Raw genomic sequence first — 20,171 nt, 5'->3', positions numbered from 1 at the left:
AGTTGAGCCTAGGCTGGCAGTTTCTTTCAAGACTCTTGTTGCTGTTGCTCTGAAAGGTGTTTGCTTACTCTTCAAATCTTTCACTTGCCTAATGAAAGACTAATTCTAGGGCATTTAAACTAACCCTTTAGGAATGTGAGAAGAAAGTATGGTCATGTACTTAGATGTTAATCTAGGACGATAGACTTGGTGCCACCTTAAAGTACTGTGGAGATGAGGAAGGAGACAAACTAGGCAAGTTCTTTTTTTTATGTACTAGAGCAAGCAAAAGGAGATAAATAGTATGGCATATCATATCAAATTGCCCAGAGAAGTTGTGGATGCCCCCTCCCTGGAGGTGTTCAAGGCCAGGTTGGATGGAGCCTTGAGTAGCCTGGTCTAGTTGAGAGGCGTCCCTGCCCATGACAGGGAGGTTGGATTAGATGATCTCTGAGGTCCCTTCCAGCCTATGCCATTCTGTGATTCTATGATATCTATGGATTGGCTTAGTCTGCGAAGTGACTAGTTATTTACAGTGTAGACAGTTTTAAACATGCCAGTGACAAAAATTGAAAATTTTAAGTATGATAGGGCAGTGGGTATCATGGTACACTTCAATTGGCAGTTCTTGCAGTGCAGATTTGCCAGGGTGACACCATGTTCCTTTGTACACACCTGCAGAAAAGGATTTATTATTTATTTTCTACGGATTTTTTTGTCTTCATGGAATATGCCATGTGTGAGTAGAAGTAGGTAGAAAGTTGTAGAAGGCAACAGAATAAACGTTCAAGCCTCTGGTTATAGTGATACAATACTCTAATCAACATGTAAAGGGAAAATAACTGACACAAATACAGCTCAGATCCTGCATTTCATTTTGATTCTTTAAACAATTTTTGCAAATATGTCAACTCCCAGAGTTATCGAAGGCATAGCCATGTTATCATCAAGTTTTCTGCAATGTTGACCAGTTGTTCCTGTTACTTTGTTTTTATGTCTGTCTTAATTGAGACATTTGGTAGAACTGACTAAAACAGAAGGAAAATTGTAATCTGAATTCTTTCCTGTCTTCTGGGTTCCTGGAGCTATTGAAGATAAAATTTGCTTTTTCTCCTGGTCTCTGATACCTCTTTGTCGTGGTTTAGCCCAGCCAGCAACTAAACTCCACACAGCCACTCACTCACCCTCTCCCACCCCCAGGGGATGGGGAAGAGAATTAAAGGGCAAAAGAGAAAGACACCTGTGGGTTGAGATAAGAACTATTTAATACTACTGCTAGTAATATATGAATATATACATATATATAATGATAATAGACACAAACAAGTGATGCACAGTGTAATTACTCGCCACCCAGTGACTGAGGCCTGTCCCATCCTGGACTAATGATCCTGAAACAGATGAGTCCCAACAATGCAATCCCAGATGAGTGTGAGGCCTGAAAAAAGAGAGCAAGAGAGCACTCCAAAGAGCCTGAGGGTGAGAGCCCCTGGAAGAGCAAAGGCCCTTCTTTCCAGTCAACCTCGTCTTTATACTGGGCATGACAGTGCATGATATGGAATACTTCATTGGCCAGTTTGGCCCTCAATCCTAAATTCAAATCATAAGGGAAGTTGTGGACCCTTTGTCCTGGCCACGATCCCCCCACAGCCCGTTGTGCTCCTGCACACTAGCAAAAACACATGAAGCTGAAAAGTCCTTGAGGCCTCAGTGCCAACTTGAAACATCAGCACGCTGTCAACATTCTTCTCCTAACGAGTCCCAGGCTAAAACCAAAGCACAGAGCTCTTCTAGCTGCTGAAAAGAGGAGCTAACTCTGTCCCAGCTAAAATCAGGACACTGTGGTTTCATGCAGGTTAAACCACAGCCCTTTTTGAAATGCATTCGAAGCCTAATGTTGCGGCACAATGGCAATGGAGTCTTGCAATTATAGCAAGAGGCATTGATTACACCCCCCTCCTTTTTTTTTAATTAAAAAAAACTTACTTCCAGAAGAATTTTACTGTGTTGCTATAAGAATTACTTTGTGGAGACATGTTTCAAGTAACGAAAATGTCAGCTTTTCTCAGCATATCACATATTCCTCCTGTGTGTATTTGCCAACTACAATGAGAAATGGTTTGTTTTCTGCTGCTTGGTATTGCAGATTAGTAGTTGTTTTTGTTTCTTGGTCAAAGCTATTAAAACTGAAAGAAGATATTCTCCTCTGACATACTCACAAGGACATACTTTCTGAGTTGACAGTTAACACTTAGGCTAGGGAAAGAATTTATCTTTTGACAATTTATTGTTTTGTTACTGTTTTTCAGCATTGGTAGAGCCCAGGAAAAAACCCACATGATTGAAAGCAACACTGCAAGTTAACTTTTGCCAAATGTGTCCTAGGGGTGAAAAACTGTTCAAACCTTTCATCACTGCGCGTTTCAGGATATCATTCAAAATTTGAGATAAAGTAGCAGGTAGAGTCTGGAAGAAAAAACACTAACAATAGAATGTGCTAATGTGCAGTTTGAGAATAGAATTTTTGTTCAAGTGTCGTGCTAGTTTTTACTTGGATGCACAAGTTAATGCATGCTTCTAAACACCACAACAGTAGAACAAAATGCTTTATCCACCTGCTTATTATTTAAGGTGATTAGGTGGTACAATAGAGTAGAGTATTTAACACTGCTGGCCATGTTTCTGGCAAGGAGCAAATTGACTGCAAAAGGCAAAACTTTTCAGCTGCATAGAACATGTTACTAGTAATGGTCATAGAAATTAAAGGATAAAGCCAGCTTTTGAAAAAGTAACTGATTTAGCAAATTCCATGATATACATTCACTTAGCATAGTAAGGAGCTTCTGCTTGTAATACGACAAGCTAGTTTGTAAGAAAGCATGCTCCCTAGGTCAGTCATCGTAATTTCAAGCAGTTCATGGTTGTCACTAGTTATATTTGAACATAAGAGGCCATAACAGGCAAGACTTATCAGTGTTCAGCCTCCTGTAGTGTCGAAAACATACACCTTCCCACGCAGTCCCTGCTTCCAACTATATGTTTTGGGGCCGAGATTTCCTGTTTGGACAGGATGTACCTGTTAGTAACCCTCAGTTAATATCTCTCTGGCTTACTGAATGTCTCTGAACGTCTTTCCAGTTCATATAAATCTTAGCATTCACAATTCCTCCTACCCTTGACTTTCCGTGCCTACTGTGGGGCAGAACTAGAGCTGCACCCTCATTTTTGTATCTGACATCAACAAGCTTGTGTTGATGAAGCAGCAGATGATGATGTTCCTCACGTGTAAAGAATCATGCAAGGTGTAAGGCAAGAGAATGGCACTAAATTGATAGAGTGTAACCTGACTGAGACAAAACTTCAGTTTTCTTACTGAAAGATTCTGACTTTCAGGATAACTTACAGCTCTGTTAATATCTGTTTAATTTCAGACATAATTTTCTTATTGTATGGCCGGATCAACTGTCAAGTACTTTGATCAGTATTTGATACTTTTCGTTCGGTCTTTAACTTTTGTTTTTCCAGATTCAGAGCAATAGCTGAGAAACTTGAGGTTGGGAGAAAGAGACATCAAAGTACAAATATTGAAATCTAGTAATGGTCATGGTTTGCAGGTGTTTTCTCTCAAGCTGCCTAGCTTACTAGCTCAGTGGTTATGAGCATTCAGTAAACAGAATCCATCTACTGGAACTATGAGCAAACTGCAGTTAAATTGGGAATTGCTCAGTGGGTCATGTGGCTTCCTTCATTTTGCTGAAGCTGCTTTTAAGATGCAGTTCAAGCCTTAATGTGGGCTTCAAAGGACTGTGAAACTGTTCAATTTATGTTAAAAGCGTGAAGATAACAACACTGATGGTATTCTGTGCATATTCCTTTAGCTGTGGTGTCTCTAACAAGAAGGACTATGTAGGTAGTTTTAGGTACAGTTCTGCAGTTAAGTGAATTGTATGTCCATATGCTTCTGGCCTTACTCGGTGTCAAATTAGTACTGTGGTTATCTTGGTGGCTTAAATCAGATGCAGTTGACCATGGTGACTTATGAAGGTGCAGTAACTTCTTTGAGATGAATGATCCCCCTTATCATGGCACACAGGTGCTCTGTGGACTTGTCTTGGGAGAATCACACTAGCATATTGTGATGTCTTGAATTTCACACCAAGACAAACAAAGGTTTGATCATTTCATACTCCTGTATCTGAAACTTTTTATCAAACTTCTCATGCTCCTGACATTGGACTACAGGCCGGAAGTGCTGTCTGTCTTCCCGGTGGCCATACTGGCTTGCCTTCAGTGCTTTACTCCTTGACCATTTGTTGGTCAGTCCTTGATTGAAAGAGAATAGTCCATTTCCTAATGAATATTAATAAATTTTCTGCCACCAGCTATGGAAGTGTTCATTTTACATCAAACGCTATTTTCAATAAACTAAACATAACTTTGTTTAAAGCATAAATTTCTGTCTCTATGTATGAAGTAGTTAGTCAAGATCCATTAGAGTACTGTAAGAACAAGTCAGATTCATATCTTTGTAAATGGGACCAGGTCAGGTCAAGTTCTTTTTTTTCTGTAGACTTAACAGACATGGATTTACAGCTCCTAGACTTTACTACTTAACCTCAGAAGTATGTTCTTCAGTGTCATATATTGATGCAAATAGTATGTAATTTTTTTGGAAGGCAAGCTTTTTTAGCACTCCTTCTGTGTGATATTTTAGTTTTTGCTGGTTGTATTCCTTTGATTCATTAAATTCCAATAATATTTTTTTTTCAGTTGAAATAGCCTGAAATGCCGCTATACTGAAATCGATGACTATTGTAGAAGAGTATTTTTTTTAGATGCCTGCTTATTTTATAAGTTTTTGATTGCCCTCTGTGGGAGGTAAATATGCGAATGTGTTATTTGCTATTGAGATTTTTAATTTTCTAAAATAATGAGTAGTGTGTGCTTGTGGCAAATTTTTGTACTAGACTACTAGTTTTATAGCTTAGTGCTATGTATTAGTTTTCAGAGGCATTACCAACAGAATGTAAGTGGTGTTTTGGGTTTTTTTTGCTTTTTATTTAATATGTGTATCAGGATGATAATCTGAAATTGAATTTTAGTTTTGGGTTCTTTCTCCTCTAAGAATTAGCACTGACAGCACTCTAATTGAGTGCGGCTACTTTTCTTATGTTACTGTTACCTGTTACTGAGATCAGTAAGTGGAGGAGGGGAGGTGGAACCTACAAGCCTAACTCTACTTGCTTCTTTAAACGGACCAGATTGTTTCAAGAACTCATTCAGTCTTACCTTATCAGAAGTTGAGTACATACTGAAAGGATTTTGAGAGCTTAACTGATTGTAGTATGTTTTGGCTCTTATTTTTATTATTATTATTATTTATTTATTTTGGTGGAGAAAGCCATTATCTGAAATTGTTGATTGTCTGTGCTGCTTAGTGGGCAGACCTTACAGAAGTGTGTAAGAATTCTAGAAAAGGTGCAGCATTAGCTGTGTACTCCGGTAATTTAATTCCTTCCAAAGGGTGGCTTGCTCAGCCCTTGCCTTGGCTCTGCGACAGCTCTGACGGGAAACCGCAGCCAAGGACTCCCTCGTGTGGCGGGTGTGCCAAGGCTGCCAGGGCTGCCAAGGCATCTTGCATTGCTAAAAGACGATTTTTTTGTTGTTGTTTTGGTTCACGCGAGTTGGAAGAGCATGCTGAAATAACACAAGTAGTTGACCCTGGGAAGCAGGAGATGAAACTCTTCCAGTAACAAAGCTGATAATAATACCACTGTATGCTAATGGAGCAGCGCTGAAAAAAACACCAGCTGTGTGCTCAAGCAAAGACAGAGTTCCACAGTATTGGCACTGGATTTTGTCAGGGAAGACAGGCTTCTCAATCATGCATGTAGGAAAACTGTATTTAGCAGTAGCTATTTAGAGAAGAGAATCATGAGAACATAGATTCAATAGATGCCTGGACAGCAGGAGACTTCAAGAGCAGAAGATAAGTAGGCTTGATATTGGCCAGAAATTTCTGGGGTCAGACTTCATATTTCTGCCCCAAAAAAATTCAGAGAAGACCTAGTAATTTACCAAGATTCTTTAATCAGTCACAAAATAAAACTACTGAACTAATCAGCTGCTCTCTAATCGTGATATTAGGCAGGAAATCAATATTCCTGTTTTTTCAGGAGTAATAAAATGTTGCAAGACTACTGAAAATGCAGCACTTGATTTCAATGTGCATTTGTTAACCTCGATGGGACTTCTCCTGTGTGATACAGCTCTCAGTATTTCAGAAGTAGCTTTTGAAAAGGCTTACTTAACGTCCGTTAAGTTAAAGCTTATACTTGTCCTCCTTTCAAGCCTTTCTTTTAAGGTGTAAGGGATTGGAAATGACACTTGAGCACTTTCAGGCAACCTCCTGTTAACAGAACTGCATAGTTCAGATGAATGAACTCTCTCTCTTACTATGCATCCAGCACAGTAGCATTGAGTAAAGAACTGTTGAAGATGATGCCTTTGGCACTTGTGTCTGAAATAGTATTTCTTCTCGGTTCTGAGATGCCTACAGGCTTTAGGGAATGTTCCTCCTGAAACTGAGTGGTAGCTTATAGGCTGAAAACATACCAGAAGCATTTTACAGCCATTCTGCACTGCAAGGTCTGTAAAATAGATTGTCATCCTTTGGCCACTGCAGAAGGGAGCAGCTATGCAGAGACATTGCTGCATATCTGTCTAGTTACAGAAGTTTTCTCTTCTTACATGCTGTAGTCCCACTTTTTTATGTATTTTCATTTTTTTCCAGGTTTATGTGTATAGTTGTCACAGGGAGAGGATCTCTTTAACTTGGCCTTCAAGGAAGCTGTTCTGATCTGAAAGCTGTTGTCCTTTCTGTCCTTCTTTTTGGAAGTACAGGAGGGAGGAATTTAGCTTTATGGGGGAGGTATATTGAAGCTTCAGAAGACAAGCCACTGTCTGTGGCTGTTGCAGCTGCTTCAGAATAGGAGAATGAAGGAAATGAAGGTTGGCAAGTATACTTTTTCTTGGCAGAAAAGTTGTCAGGCAGGCCACTTTGTAGAGAGGTTGAGAGCAGAGACTGTAAAACATCTTAATTGCTGAACTGGTGTGGTTGGGCTAAATGACTTGATGTAGCTGTTGGTATAACTCCATAACTTAACTGTAGAATCTTAACTGTAGAAAACAGGCTTGGTAGCAATAGGTAATTTAGTTTGGAACGTCTTTCAGTTTTTCTTACGTTCCAGTGTAGTTGAATTACCGTTCGGAAATAATTTCTAGATTTCTCAGAGAAACAGAAAATTTAGAAGATGCATTAAAAATTATTTGAGAAGAACAAACTACTAAGAGGTGGTAATTATATATAGATTATCTAAGGAGAGTAAAACCTTTGTCATGTTATCCTGCACTTGCCTAACTGTTCATTGCTGTTTACAGGTGCTGCCCTCAGTCCAGTTGAGGCATAAATTGATGCCTTGGACAGGTGATCACCACTAGCAGTCCGGCCCTTGAAACTGTCTATCAGTAGACAGATGATAGAAAGGAAACACCAGCAGCTTTTAGAGCGTAAACACTTCATTCGAATCTAGAAAAAAAATTGTGCCCCATCTTATAATCAGAAATATGGTCTTAAAATCGATAACAAAGTAAAGGGTGGTGTGAACGAAATTGAGAATGGCAGCAGACACTGCAGGAAACACGTGATGTCAAAGTCCCCCTTCAAATGGAGGAGATGAGCTGTATTTACTGCGGAAGTGGACTTCAAGTGAAACCCTTAAACTACAGCAACCACCAGGAAAATAGGTGACCTGTTGCCCCACAGACTAAGTGACTTCCTTTTAATTGTCCTAGCAATCTCTGTTCTTATGTGTCAGGTCTCACTAGATAATCTCCCAACACTGAAGCTGAGGACACCTCAGGACATCTAGGGTGTTTCATGCAACAAAGTGTTTCATGCATGAACACCTCTCCGGCAGAGGACTTTCTGATGTAGGAAGATGCATCAGTGATCAGATGTACTTATTTTTCGTTTTTTGTTCTTTCATGTCACCAAGTCTCTTGCTTATCTGTTATGAGTAGTAGGGGTAGTTACAAGGCAACAGGAAAAATTGCCTTGTCTCTAGATCTCCTATTCCTCCCAAAGTTTGAGAGAGCTTTGCATAAGTAATTAGTGGTGATCAAGTGAAGTGAACTGGCTTGTAATTGCTTCTTGGTGTTTAGTAATTCAGCAGTAACCTCTTTTAGATGGTGTAAATAGCTGTGCCTCATGGAAATACATAGTGCAGTGTGTTGAAGCATTCTTTTATTCCACATTCCTTCTGGGTTACCTTAAGGAAAAATTAGACTTGGCTTGATTTTTTGCTGAACAACCAGTTAAGTTTCTCAATCTTTTTGTCACTTCTTTGCTTATCACATCTCCAGTAGTCCAACGTAAGTCTTCATCACGATTTTTACTTCCAAAATTCAGTTCTTGCAACAGAATTCTGGTATAATCTGTCTGTAATCTATGTCCTTAAAAATGCTGAAGCAGTTTCTGGAAATAACCAAGGAGTCCTTTCACATAACTAGAGTTCTAGAGTGAGATTATACCTATTCAGAAAATGACTGTTTTTGTTGTCAGGAGGAGCAAAATGTTGTTTTACCAATTATATTAGAAGGGCTCTATTCTGCTTTAAGCAATATTGATGCTACTTTTAAAGCAAAACATGAAGAATGGACAACAAGTGGCACTTCTGTCACATCCATTTCCTCTGTTGATAATATCCATTTGGGACTCTCTCTGTTGTGTAGCAGAGGATTTTCTTTGGACTTTTACAGCCATGTGCAGTATTTAAATGGTCTCCATTTATAGCAAACAAGTAAACACTTCTGAAACAACTTGGGCAGCATAGAACTAGTTTATTTGTGATTTTTCCTCTGATAAGTATTGTGAATTGGAGCCTATGTGTTTTTAAAGGAAAGAAAGAAAAAAAAAGTGACATTTTTCAAGGCACGGTAGTAAATGTAGGAGCACCGTGGCTACAGCTGTACCTTTCTACTTGTTTATTTCCCTCTTCCTACCAGAAACCTATTTAGTCTTTTGCTCACCAGTGCCTGTGAAGTCTGTCTGCTTTTCTTTCCTAAATATGAAATCACTATGTTCTTTACTTGCTTTTTATTTAATGTTAAATTACTTTGTCTACACTTTTCTAGTGTGCATGTGGAGTCTCTTGAGTAGTCCTTTCAAAGACTGATTAGAATTCAATTGTTTGAAATTACTTTTTGCCTCTCTCCTCTCAAAATCCATTCTGTATATTGACTGTAATGCCAAAAAGTAACTTGGCATTATCAAATAAATTACTCTTTAATTACATCATCATCATACATGATGATCAAGTGACACTTACGAGGGTCATGGACTTGAAACATAAATGGAACAGTTTTCCCTACTGAAGTGAGTAGCATAGTGCTTTCCAGTTCACATTTTCTTGTAGGCCACATGCTTAGAGGCTGAACATTTGTCAGTGACCCACTTAGTGGTGGATATAGCATGCCTGGGTTCAGAGAGATGCCTGACTGAAAGGACTTTTTGCCACTTAACGTTTGAATTTGACTTTGTTGCAAGTGTCACTTACATAAAACATAAAATGTAATTAAGGAATATGGACTTTAAAATCATAACCTTTGCCCTAAGTCATTTGCTGTCTTACAGACTAGTGAGATGCACTTCTACAGCTGTGTGGGTTTGGTTTTCTTTTTAATCAGATTTCATTAAGCAGAATTCAAGTCAAACTGTTTTTCCTTATTAATTTCCTCATTTTGGCTTTTCGTACTCCAGGTGATTTCTTCTTTTACCAATCATTCTGCTGTTGTTTTATTCTACACCACATTCTCTAATATTCAGAGTATCTCAAGTGCAAAATCTGGTAGAAGGTGTACAGAAACAGCTTTAAACAGTGCTGTGAAATGACCACAAGAACTATTGAGGAGAAGCAGCTCAATTGATACTTTAAGGATGTAAGTACATTCTTCCCAGGTGGCCTGGGAAGAATACAGAGCGATTGTCTGAGCAACCAGAGACCAGGTTAGGAAAGCTAAAGCTCTGATAGAGTTAAATCTGGCCAGGGACATCAAGGGCAACAAGAAAAACTTCTATAGATATGTCAGCAATAAAAAGAGATCTAGGGAAAATGTAGGCCCTCTCCAGAAGGAAACGGGGGACCCGGTTACCCGGGATATGGAGAAGGCTGAGGTTCTCAAAGATTTCTTTGCCCCAGTCTTCACTGGTAAGAGCTCCAGCTGCACAGCCCAAGTCACAGAAGGCGAAGGCAGGGACTGTGAGAATGTAGAACCACCCACTGTAGGAGATGATCAGGTTCGAGACCATCTAAAGAACCTGAAGGTGCACAAGTCCATGGGACCTGATGAGGTGCATCCGCGGATCCTGAGAGAACTGGTAGATGAAGTTGCTAAGCCACTGTCCATCATATTTCAGAAGTCGTGGCAATCTGGTGAAGTTTCCACTGACTGGAAAAGGGGAAACATAGACCCCATTTTTAAAAAGGGAAAAAAAAAGACCCAGGGCACTACAGGCCAGTCAGTCTCACCTCTGTGCCCAGCAAGATCATGGAGCAGATCCTCCTGGCGACTATGCTAAGGCACATAGAAAACAAGGAGGTGATTGGTGACAGCCAACATGGCTTCCCTAAGGGCAAATCCTGCCTGACTAATTTGGTGGCCTTCTATGATGAGGTTACAGCATTGATGGATAGGGGAAGAGCAACTGACATCGTCTTCCTGGACTTATCCAAAGCATTTGATACTGTCCCACATGACATCCTTGTCTCTAAACTGGACATGGTTTTGACGGATGGAGTGGATAAGGAATTGGCTGGATGGTCGCACTCAAAGAGTTGTGGTCAACGGTTCAATGTCCAAGTGGAGGCCAGTGACGACTGGTGTTCCTCAAGGGTCAATACTGGGATCAGTGCTATTTAACATCTTTGTTGGTGACATGGACAGTGGGATCGAGTGCACCCTCAGCAACTTTGCAGATGACACCAAGTTGTGTGGTGTTGTGGACACACTGGAGGGAAGGGATGCCATCCAGAGGGACTTTGACAGGCTGGAGAGGTGGGCCTGTGAGAACCTCATGAAGTTCAACAAGGCCAAGTGCAAGGTCCTGCACGTGGGTCAGGGCAATCCCAAGCACAAGTAGAGGCTGAGTGGAGAATGGATTGAGAGCAGCCCTGAGGAAAAGGACTTGGGAGTGCTGGTGGATGACAAGCTCAACATGAGCCGGCAATGTGCACTGGCAGCCCAGAAAACCAACCATATCCTGGGCTGTATCAAAAGGAGCGTGGCCAGCAGATTGAGGGAGGTGATTCTGCCCCTCTACTCAGCTCTCGTGAGATCCCACCTGGAATACTGTGTTCACCTCTGGAGTCCCCAGCACAAGAAGGACATGGATCTGTTGGAGTGGGTCCAGAGGAGGGCCACGAAGATGATCCTCGGGCTGGAGCACCTCTGCTATGAAGACAGGCTGAGAGAGTTGGGGCTGTTCAGCCTGGAGAAGAGCAGACTTCGTGGTGATCTCATAGCAGCCTTCCAGTACTTAAAGGGGACCTACAGGAAAGCTGGAGAGGGACTTTTTACAAGGATATGTAGTGATAGGACAAGGGGCAATGGATTTAAAGTGAAAGAGGGCAGATTCAGATCAGATATAAGGAAGAAATTTTTCACTGTGAGGGTGGTGAGGCACTGGAACAGGTTGCCCAGAGGAGTTGTGAATGCCCCATCCCTGGAAGTGTTCAAGACCAGGTTGGATGAGGCTTTGGGCAACCTGGTGTAGTGGAGGGTTTCCCTGCCCATGGCAGGGGGGTTGGAACTAGATGATCTTTGAGGTCCCTTCCAACTTTAACCATTCTATGTAGCTTCCGAAGTATTGCTCACTCCTGCAAACAAGCAGAGTATTCTTGAAGGTGGTGAGTATGTTCTTACTGGACCAAGTGATAGCTCACAAAAATGAGAAACTCAGTCACTCCTTTCTTAAGGATAAGCTAAATTTAATACTGTTCTTAGCTCTGAGTTAGGTATAAATAGCTAATGTGCACAGATAATCCCTTGTGTGTTGAGGTTGAGTAGGCCATAATTCTGAACGTCTAGGAAAGGCTAAACTGGATATTCAAAATACCTAAACACATAATAGTAGACAGAGCACCAGGACAGCTAACCTAGAGAGGTGTCAGGTTTTTCAGACTATAGTGTCATTAAGCACAAGTTGGAAACACAAAGCTGAGGCAAGAGCCAAATTAATTGACCCTGTCTTAAAACAGTATGAGACTAAACTGCCTTTTGATACACATTTAAATCTGAGGATTATTTAACTTGTGGAAAACTATAGATTTACCTTCTTTCTTCCTTCACTCTGTTGTGTGAACTCAGACAACATAATCTACTTTAAGGGTGTTTCTGGGCTTAAAGAAATGTGTGTTCTGCAGGAGATTTATGCCTTGGCAAATGGAGCTTGCTGTAGAACAGGCACAGATGGAAGAGTCCAGAGCTGTTTTCTGTCTGTGCTCAGTTTAATCTTTGGTTTCGGGCAATACAAACTAGTCACTAAAATTGTTAAATAATGGAAGTTCCTCTTTTTAGGTATTCTAAGTGGTGGCTGATTTGGTTTAAGTGCATCTAGCTTCTACTTGGTTTATCTTGAAAGTAAAAAGTTTAGATATTGAGGAGGGGAAAAAAAACTGCATAGAAGGAAGAACTAGTTTGAATCATATTGGCCAGATATCTCTAATCTCATTAGAGTAAAACTTGTGTGCCGTGGGTATGCTGCTCTTTCTCAGTCAGATCCACAGTCAGATGGGACTTCTCTTTGGCTTGTACAGCCGCAGTGGTACTGGCATAAGTTTGAACTGAAGTCCTGTACATCAGTGAAACACTCAGGAAGAACTGAGCTTCTGAGTTGTTGAAACCGTGTTGGCACTTTCCCACCGAGTGAGAAATACCTCGAGCTGTCAGACATACTTTGCAGTAATAGGGATACCCAATGGGTCATTCGAAATAGTTGCTTCTGCTGCATTTTGTGAAACGCTTGTCTGGGTTTTCTGAAACTCAGCCATCTGTATATGAACTGGCAAACCTCTTAAACAAGCGTCTTCCCTTAAACCAAGCAGGAAGACTTAAGAGTGGTCCCTCAAGCATCTGATTCCAGAAAATCAGGTTCAGTTTCCAATTATATTGCTTGTTGAGAGCTGAGATTGATCTATCTTATGTGCTTCTGTGAAGAAAGTGATTTTTGACTCTGAATTATTGGTAATGTGTAATTGAACCACTAATCTTCAGGCAAAATTTTGATCTCTTTAGGAAGTTTTACCTTTTCTTAACATTTTCAAATATATAAGGCCTTTAGAATACTGGATCTGAACACCTTTGAATTTCTGATGATAGCCCAAATTAAACAAAACTGAATTATACATAAAATCATTCACAGAATCATTGAGGGTGGGAGGGACGTCAGGAGATAAATATAGTCAACTCTCCCACCTCAAGAAGGCTTTCCCTGAGCAGGTTGCCCAGGAACGTATTTGGTCAAACTTTGAGTATCATCCTGAATGGGAACTTAAAGACCTCTCTGGGTGGTCTGCTTGTGTGTTCCAACACTCTCACAACGAAAGCTTCTACAAATTGCTATTTTGCAGAGTAAACCTGCAAAAATGCTTTCAAGATTGTCTTGAATAAATTACTGGATTTCGTTTGTGTGGCTTCCTAGATTAGTCTAATATTCATCAAGCTTAACTAATAGAGTGTCTGCAGAAGAACCAGTCATGAATTGTATCCTTTGTAACAGCTGGATATGCTCTTTGCCTGCTGTGGTCTGGGTGTTTTTAATGTGAATAATAGATCATGTGAACAGAGGGGTAGTAGAAACAAATTGTGCACGTCTTTTTCTGCTCACTCTGGAATTAGTGAGTAGTGTATTGGGAATGTCTTACGTGAAGTAGCTTTCTCTTAAAGATTTTAATGTCTTTTATGGTTGTTGTTTGAATGGGCTTCTTCCTAGGAGATTAGCGATAACACCAAAAATCAGCGTTTCTGTGTTAGGAAGTAAGACTAAAATAAAAGCCTTGCACAAGAACAGGCATTCTTTGAAGTTGGTATTTTTTGGAGATGCTGGAAAGAGTTTCTGCAGACAGTGGGAGTGATGGAGGTGACAGGTGCTGAAATTACTCTAATGTCATGAAACTAATAAGGAAAAAGGCACTTCTAGGATAAGGAGCTTATCTGTATGTACGTAGAGCTGTAAATGAATACAGAAATGCTTCTGCATGTTTCCATATTGTTTGTTACAGGAACACAGGATTGCTGAGGTTGGAGGCACTTCTGGGATTCATGCAGTCCAACCTCCTGCTCAGAGCAAGGTTGTCTAGAGCAGATTGCTCAGGATTTTGTCCAGTTGAGTTTTAGATGTTTTTTGTTAATAGCTTTGCACATATTAACCTGTTCATGGCTTCATTGGGCCAATTGACTTGTGTTTGTTTATACTGTTTTGAGGAGGAGATCAGGAAGAATGTTACTGACAGACTGTATTTACTATGTGAATAACACCTGTAGAAATGTTCGGCTTCAAATTTGGCTCAAATTCTGATATTGAAGTATGTTGAAAACCCACATTTTCAGGCACTGGTTCAGAATTTTGTCACTATACTTGCTATGTTCAATTAAAAAGTTCAAAAGTGAGAGGTGGATTTCTGATGTTGTCTTAACCTTGAAGCTCCTGTACTTCCTCACTTCCTCTAGTCTCTTAACAGATCATAACAAACTCCTGAACCTATTTTGCATAGCAATTTTTAAGCCTTTCATTAAACCGACTGTAGCCATTCCTGCATTGAACTTAAGGCAGTCCATGGGAATGGAGGAAGCTAGTTAAACACTAAGCTTGCTGGAGAAACTAGGTGTTGTGAGCCTTAAACTTTTATCAGCGGCAGATGCTGTTCTTTAATATAAGCAATTTTTGCTCAGGGTGCCTAAATATAGGTTATAAACATGGTGAGTTACCTGTTGTGTAGCACTGCAGTACTAATGATCACTCTTCTTCCTCTTTCTCATCAGGACAGAGCTTGGGTTATGGTTTTGTGAACTACGTTGACCCCAAGGATGCTGAAAAAGCTATCAACACTCTGAATGGATTGAGACTTCAAACTAAAACCATAAAAGTATGTAATGTTAATTATGATTTAAAGAAACTGAAGTGTTTTGACTTCTTGTTGATCTGATGCATGATGTGTTTTCCCTTTCCAAGTGTAACTTAAGCATTCTGCTAATGTCAATAGAACAGACTGGGATTTCACCATGTAGCAGATGGTTAGTCCTTTGTAGTCTGTTTATATTTAGATTATGATTAAGTATAGAACATTTCAATTTTTTTATGCACTTGGTAACATTTTAGATGTGAGCTTGAATTGTTTTAACTGAGAAACTGCATTGTGTGCTTTAGTTGCAGAGATGCAGTATTGCATATGGTCTGAACACTGCACTATGTGCGCTCTCATTACTGTCTCAGAGAAGATGGTATAACTTACTAATAGTCCCTTTTTAGGTTGCTAATGTCTTTTTTCCTCTTACAAATCCTTAAAAGGAAATGCTGAAATAACTGTTTTGGTTATCTGTAATTACTGGAGTCCTAGGGCTCTACTCTCTAGGTCCACTGTTTGGGATTCCTGTTTTTTTGTTTTGTAACTCCTGCACCTCTCGTTTATTAAATTCACTTTCTTGAATTTCTAGAAACAGAAATCTTAAGTTACTTTTTCTCATTTACTGTCTTATTCTATTATCAAAAGAGTGAAGATACTCATTTGAGCAATTGTTTGGGCTCTGAAATCTTGAGAGGGTGAGGAAATGAAATAAAATTTATCAGGGAATGCAGACTTTTGAACACGTTTCGCAGGTGTTGATGCCTGAAGGCAGTCCATGTTCCAACCAGCCCATTCTTCTTCATTAAACAGCAGGATTTGCTAGCTGATCACTTGGACAGTGACTGCCCTCTAACTAGGATTATACTTGAGCCATAAAATAAAGCTCACCTCTGAAAAGCTTTGAACTTAAAAAGCAATGCAGAGCCACTTAAGGATGACTGAGACAAAAATAAGATGTCAGTAATTATGGTTAGAATGCCCTACCTGTTCTAGATTCATAAGATTTAATAAAATGGATTACACTATTAGAAACTTAAATACTGCTGTTCAACAAACAGTGAATTATGGCTAACAATAACAGTGGATGAAAGACATGGATAGATGCTTTGCTGCAGAAAGCTCCCTATGTGCTTCTGGCAGACTTCTTGCCCATTGGCAGTCTGTCCCATTTTCTGCTTTGGGGGAAAATTGAGGAAAGTAATTTCATGCTCCAGGTTTTTGAGGCTGTCTTTTTTGGTGGTTGTGAGAAAGGGAATGGGTTTACGTTTCAATAGTATTGCAGGTACACTGTATCTTTGCATTTAATGTCTTAAATTGGACAAATTGCATCTGTCCAGGGTGGTAAGTTGGAAGTTCTGGTGACTATATAGCCAAGCAAAAAAGGATGATGTTAGAGACTCAAGCCAGGTCTCCCAAATCAAAATAATTCCCTAAGGGGGTTTCGAGTGACTTACTTTATGCTGCAGGTATATGTATTCTTAATCCTGTTTTATCTTGCTAAGTGATTAATGCAAACAGTCACTGTATTTCTGCAACTGAAAATTGATTGTAATAAAAGTCTATGGGGAAAAATAAATAAGAAAATAGAGTAGGTGGATGTGGGTGGTGACACTGGTGGTTTTCCTTTCTTGTCTTCTCAGGACATGAAAGTAGAATTGTAGGCTGTAAATAATACCAGACAGTGACTCTTGCAGTGAGACTAAAGCATACATGTAAATTTTCAGGGATTTATGCCTTAGATGTCCTTAGCCAACAAAAATCTGAAACATTTTGAGTTGTTACAAACTGAAATGATGACCTCTTCATCAAAATGAAAAACATCTCTGTTTAGTTAGAAAAAATAAGTATCTGTAAATGTTTCTTGTTCATGTTACAGGTAAAATTCTGACTCTAGCTACCCACATTCAGCCCTGTTCAACTTCAGTATCATCTTTTGGTGTTAGTGTGCATGACTTGAGGGTCAAAAACTGCTTCAGTCCTTTCTCCTTTACTCTTCTTCCTTCTTGGACACAAGCTGGGTTTCAGGCAAGTTTTCATGACTAAATTCTGAGATGCTGTTTAAGAGGCTGATTTTTACCTTCTACACTGCAGGAGGGGCAGAAGCAAGGGGGAACCCTAATATATTTGAAGACTGAGGCATTTGTACATTGGACAGTTGCATCTCCCGTTAAAAGAACCAAGATACCTGTGTGGCAGTGAGTTGAAAGGAGACTTAGCAAGAGCATTTGCCTTTATCTGTGAGCGAACAGAAATGCCCAGCCTACTGTAAAGCACTTTGTAATTTACATATTCCTCTGAACAGCCTGGAGGCAATACTGACCAGAAGTAAAAGTCGATGTCTGAGGCCTTTGCTGCCTCTGGGGGCAACATTTGGGGTGGAGAGAGTCACTTATGAGATCTCAGTGCCAGGACCTTTACAGAGACTCTCTACAGTTTGTAGACTACACTGTTCTTTGTCCAGAGTTGATATTTCGATTTAAAACAAAAACAAAAACAAAACACACATAAAAAAATCTGACAAGCTCAGAATCCAACCCTTGGATGTACTTTCCACTTTAGAAAATGGATGTCATTGAGCTTTTTATACATACCTTTATATAAAAAATGATGAGATAGGATAGTGTTAGTGGATAGTTTGACTTCAAAAGAAAAAAAAATAGATTTTGAAGGAAGGTGCTGCTGGGAAGTACTTTGGCTCTGTTCTATTTGAGAGCCAGTGAAAATGCAGATTTCTGTGCCTGAAGTGATTTTTCTACTTACCCACTTACTTGTCCATGATTTTTTTCTTTCATTTGGGTTGTCCTGGAAAGATCAATTCTTCCCAAATGTGGAAAACTTGGAGGACCAGACTGTATATAAGAGTCACTGATGTGCACATAGTGATAGGAAAATTCAGTGCATGTTTTGTTGGTTTGGCTTCTGCTTGGGAGAGGGGAAATGCTCAGTGGTTTCCCCTCCACTTGCTCCTGGGAAAACTCCTTCAGAAAAACAGATGCAGGTGAATTTACTGTGAGATAATCTGAATAGATAATCTAAATTCAGTGTGATGTAAAAGACTTCTATATTAAAAAGAAAGTGTAGTAAGATCCTCTGACTAAAGAGGAGTGGGCAAACCTTGACCTAGCCTTGAACTGGTACAGAGCTGTGTAAGATGCTGAATGGGAGGCAGCTATTTACTGAGACTATTAAGAGTAGCAGGAGAACACAGGAAAAAGCTCTTTGGCTTTTCTCTGTGGATGCCACACTGCTTGAATGATGGACATGGTCTTTTGTGGATGATGGCTGCTAAGAGGACACTGCAGATGGCAGTAGGGCCATGCTCCTTCCTACCTGGCAAGGTGAGCTGGGGCTGACGAGCTTCTTGCTGTCCTGTTCCCCAGCTCTCCAGTGCAGGAGGGCCTGAAGTGACAGAGCCTCTGCATGTGGAATCTGGCAGACTTTTCTTATTCATGCTGGTGATAGATGTGTAGACATGTATGCAAATTTGTGTTGGAAAGGAGAAAGAAAATAGTTTGCCTAGGCTAGAGGCCCAGGAGTTGTCCTTTTTTATAAGGTAGCATTGATTATCCAGCTGTATTTTACCTAGCCTAGTGCTTCTTGAAAATCAGATTTAGTAAGGTTTCCTTCTCTTAAGTTCTTTGAACTGTTAGGGTGTTTACATGGGTAATTATCACCTGTCAGGGGAATAGAGGTTTGAGAAATATTTTATCTAAAGTATTAAATCTGTAGGTTTTCTTCCCACTCCTTAATAGCTTTGCATATATTTAAAAAAAAAAGGCTTAACATGTAACATTCTGCCAACTTCCTGTTGGAATGAAATTTGACAAATTCTTTGACTAGAAGCACAGATGTCCTACTTTGTTGTCATCACCCGGTTAACTGCTCTACTGTAGAAAGATATGTAATGAGAAGAGCTAGTTATGACTTCAGTAGAGGGGTGAATACTGAATTATCAGCTTTATAAATGCCCAAAGTAGTGCAGTACAGCAAGGGAAGCCTTGAAGTGAGATGTGCCACAACTTCATTTGTGCCCTCTGAGGCAGCATCCTTAAAACTTGGCATTATGCAATGCAATTTCACTTGGTGCCTTGAACTGTTACTTAGATTTACAATAAGATTCACTTTAGAGGAATTATCATCTAATTAACTGCTCAAGATCTCTACCCTTAACTTATACTTAAGATAGTGCTCTTGAAAACACTGTGCACTTAATGGAAAATAACAAAATGCTGCAAAAAGAAACATGCTAGTTTAATTCTGAGTTAGTGCAGCGGGTATAAGATTGAGGTTGTTCCTGGCCTCATCACTGATACTTGTAGAGGAAAAATTTGGTAGTGTCACTTTTTTAGTAATTTTTTTCATTAATGTCCCAGGGGAGCAATGAAATATATTTGAGTTGTGTAAAAAGTCTATTAAAATACCAGAGGCAAGTGAGCTGTGAAGGTGAGAGAAACCCTCCTTACCTTCTCAGTGCTCTTTTTCCAGTGCTAAAGAACATTGATCCAGTGAGTAGCAAAAAGGGATCCTATTTGGAGGTTTAATTAAAGCTAGTGAGTTTTACTGATGCTATCAATCAGCAAAGATTGAGAGAGGGGGCATGGTGCCAGACTATTTAGTGGTCTTGACAGGGTAATTAAATACCTCAGGACTGTATTCGTAAGGTAAAATTGAAGTGCTCTAGCAGATCTGAAGCAGAAGAACAATTTGTCTTGGAACAAAGGTAAAGGTGCTTTTTTCCCTTAAACTTCTGCAGGAGTTATATAAATGGTAATTATACAGTCTTTTAGCTATGTTACAGTTAAAGCTTTGACAGCATTTCCATTCTAAACCCCCTCCCTACCCCACACATGCCTTTTCACCCCCAGGTAAAATTTGTTCTTCACTGAAATTCAAATCCCCTCAGACCTTGAATGTTACTTAATCAGCTTAAGCTGACAGCTTGTTTTTCATGTTGCTGGATAATATTGAGAGGAAGATTCACTTCTGAATGCATATTGCTGTCACTTCCTG

At 39.8% G+C, this 20,171-nt stretch overlaps 1 protein-coding gene across 7 annotated transcripts in view; it reads left to right on the top strand.

Moving 5' to 3' along the window:
• ELAVL2 (ELAV like RNA binding protein 2) overlaps positions 1 to 20,171 on the top strand; it is a 50,236-nt gene that overhangs the window by 11,926 nt on the left and 18,139 nt on the right. For all 7 annotated transcript variants that reach the window (XM_009979691.2, XM_086628673.1, XM_086628672.1 and 4 more), the window contains one exon: positions 15,079 to 15,182. In XM_009979691.2, the coding sequence (XP_009977993.1) occupies positions 15,079 to 15,182 (104 nt within the window). The remainder of the gene's footprint in view (positions 1 to 15,078; positions 15,183 to 20,171) is intronic.

Source organism: Tauraco erythrolophus, chromosome Z (genome assembly GCF_009769465.1).
Source record: "Tauraco erythrolophus isolate bTauEry1 chromosome Z, bTauEry1.pri, whole genome shotgun sequence".
NCBI lineage: Eukaryota > Metazoa > Chordata > Aves > Musophagiformes > Musophagidae > Tauraco > Tauraco erythrolophus.
Note: the sequence above shows the minus strand (reverse complement) of the source record. Positions and strands in the feature narration are given on the sequence as shown.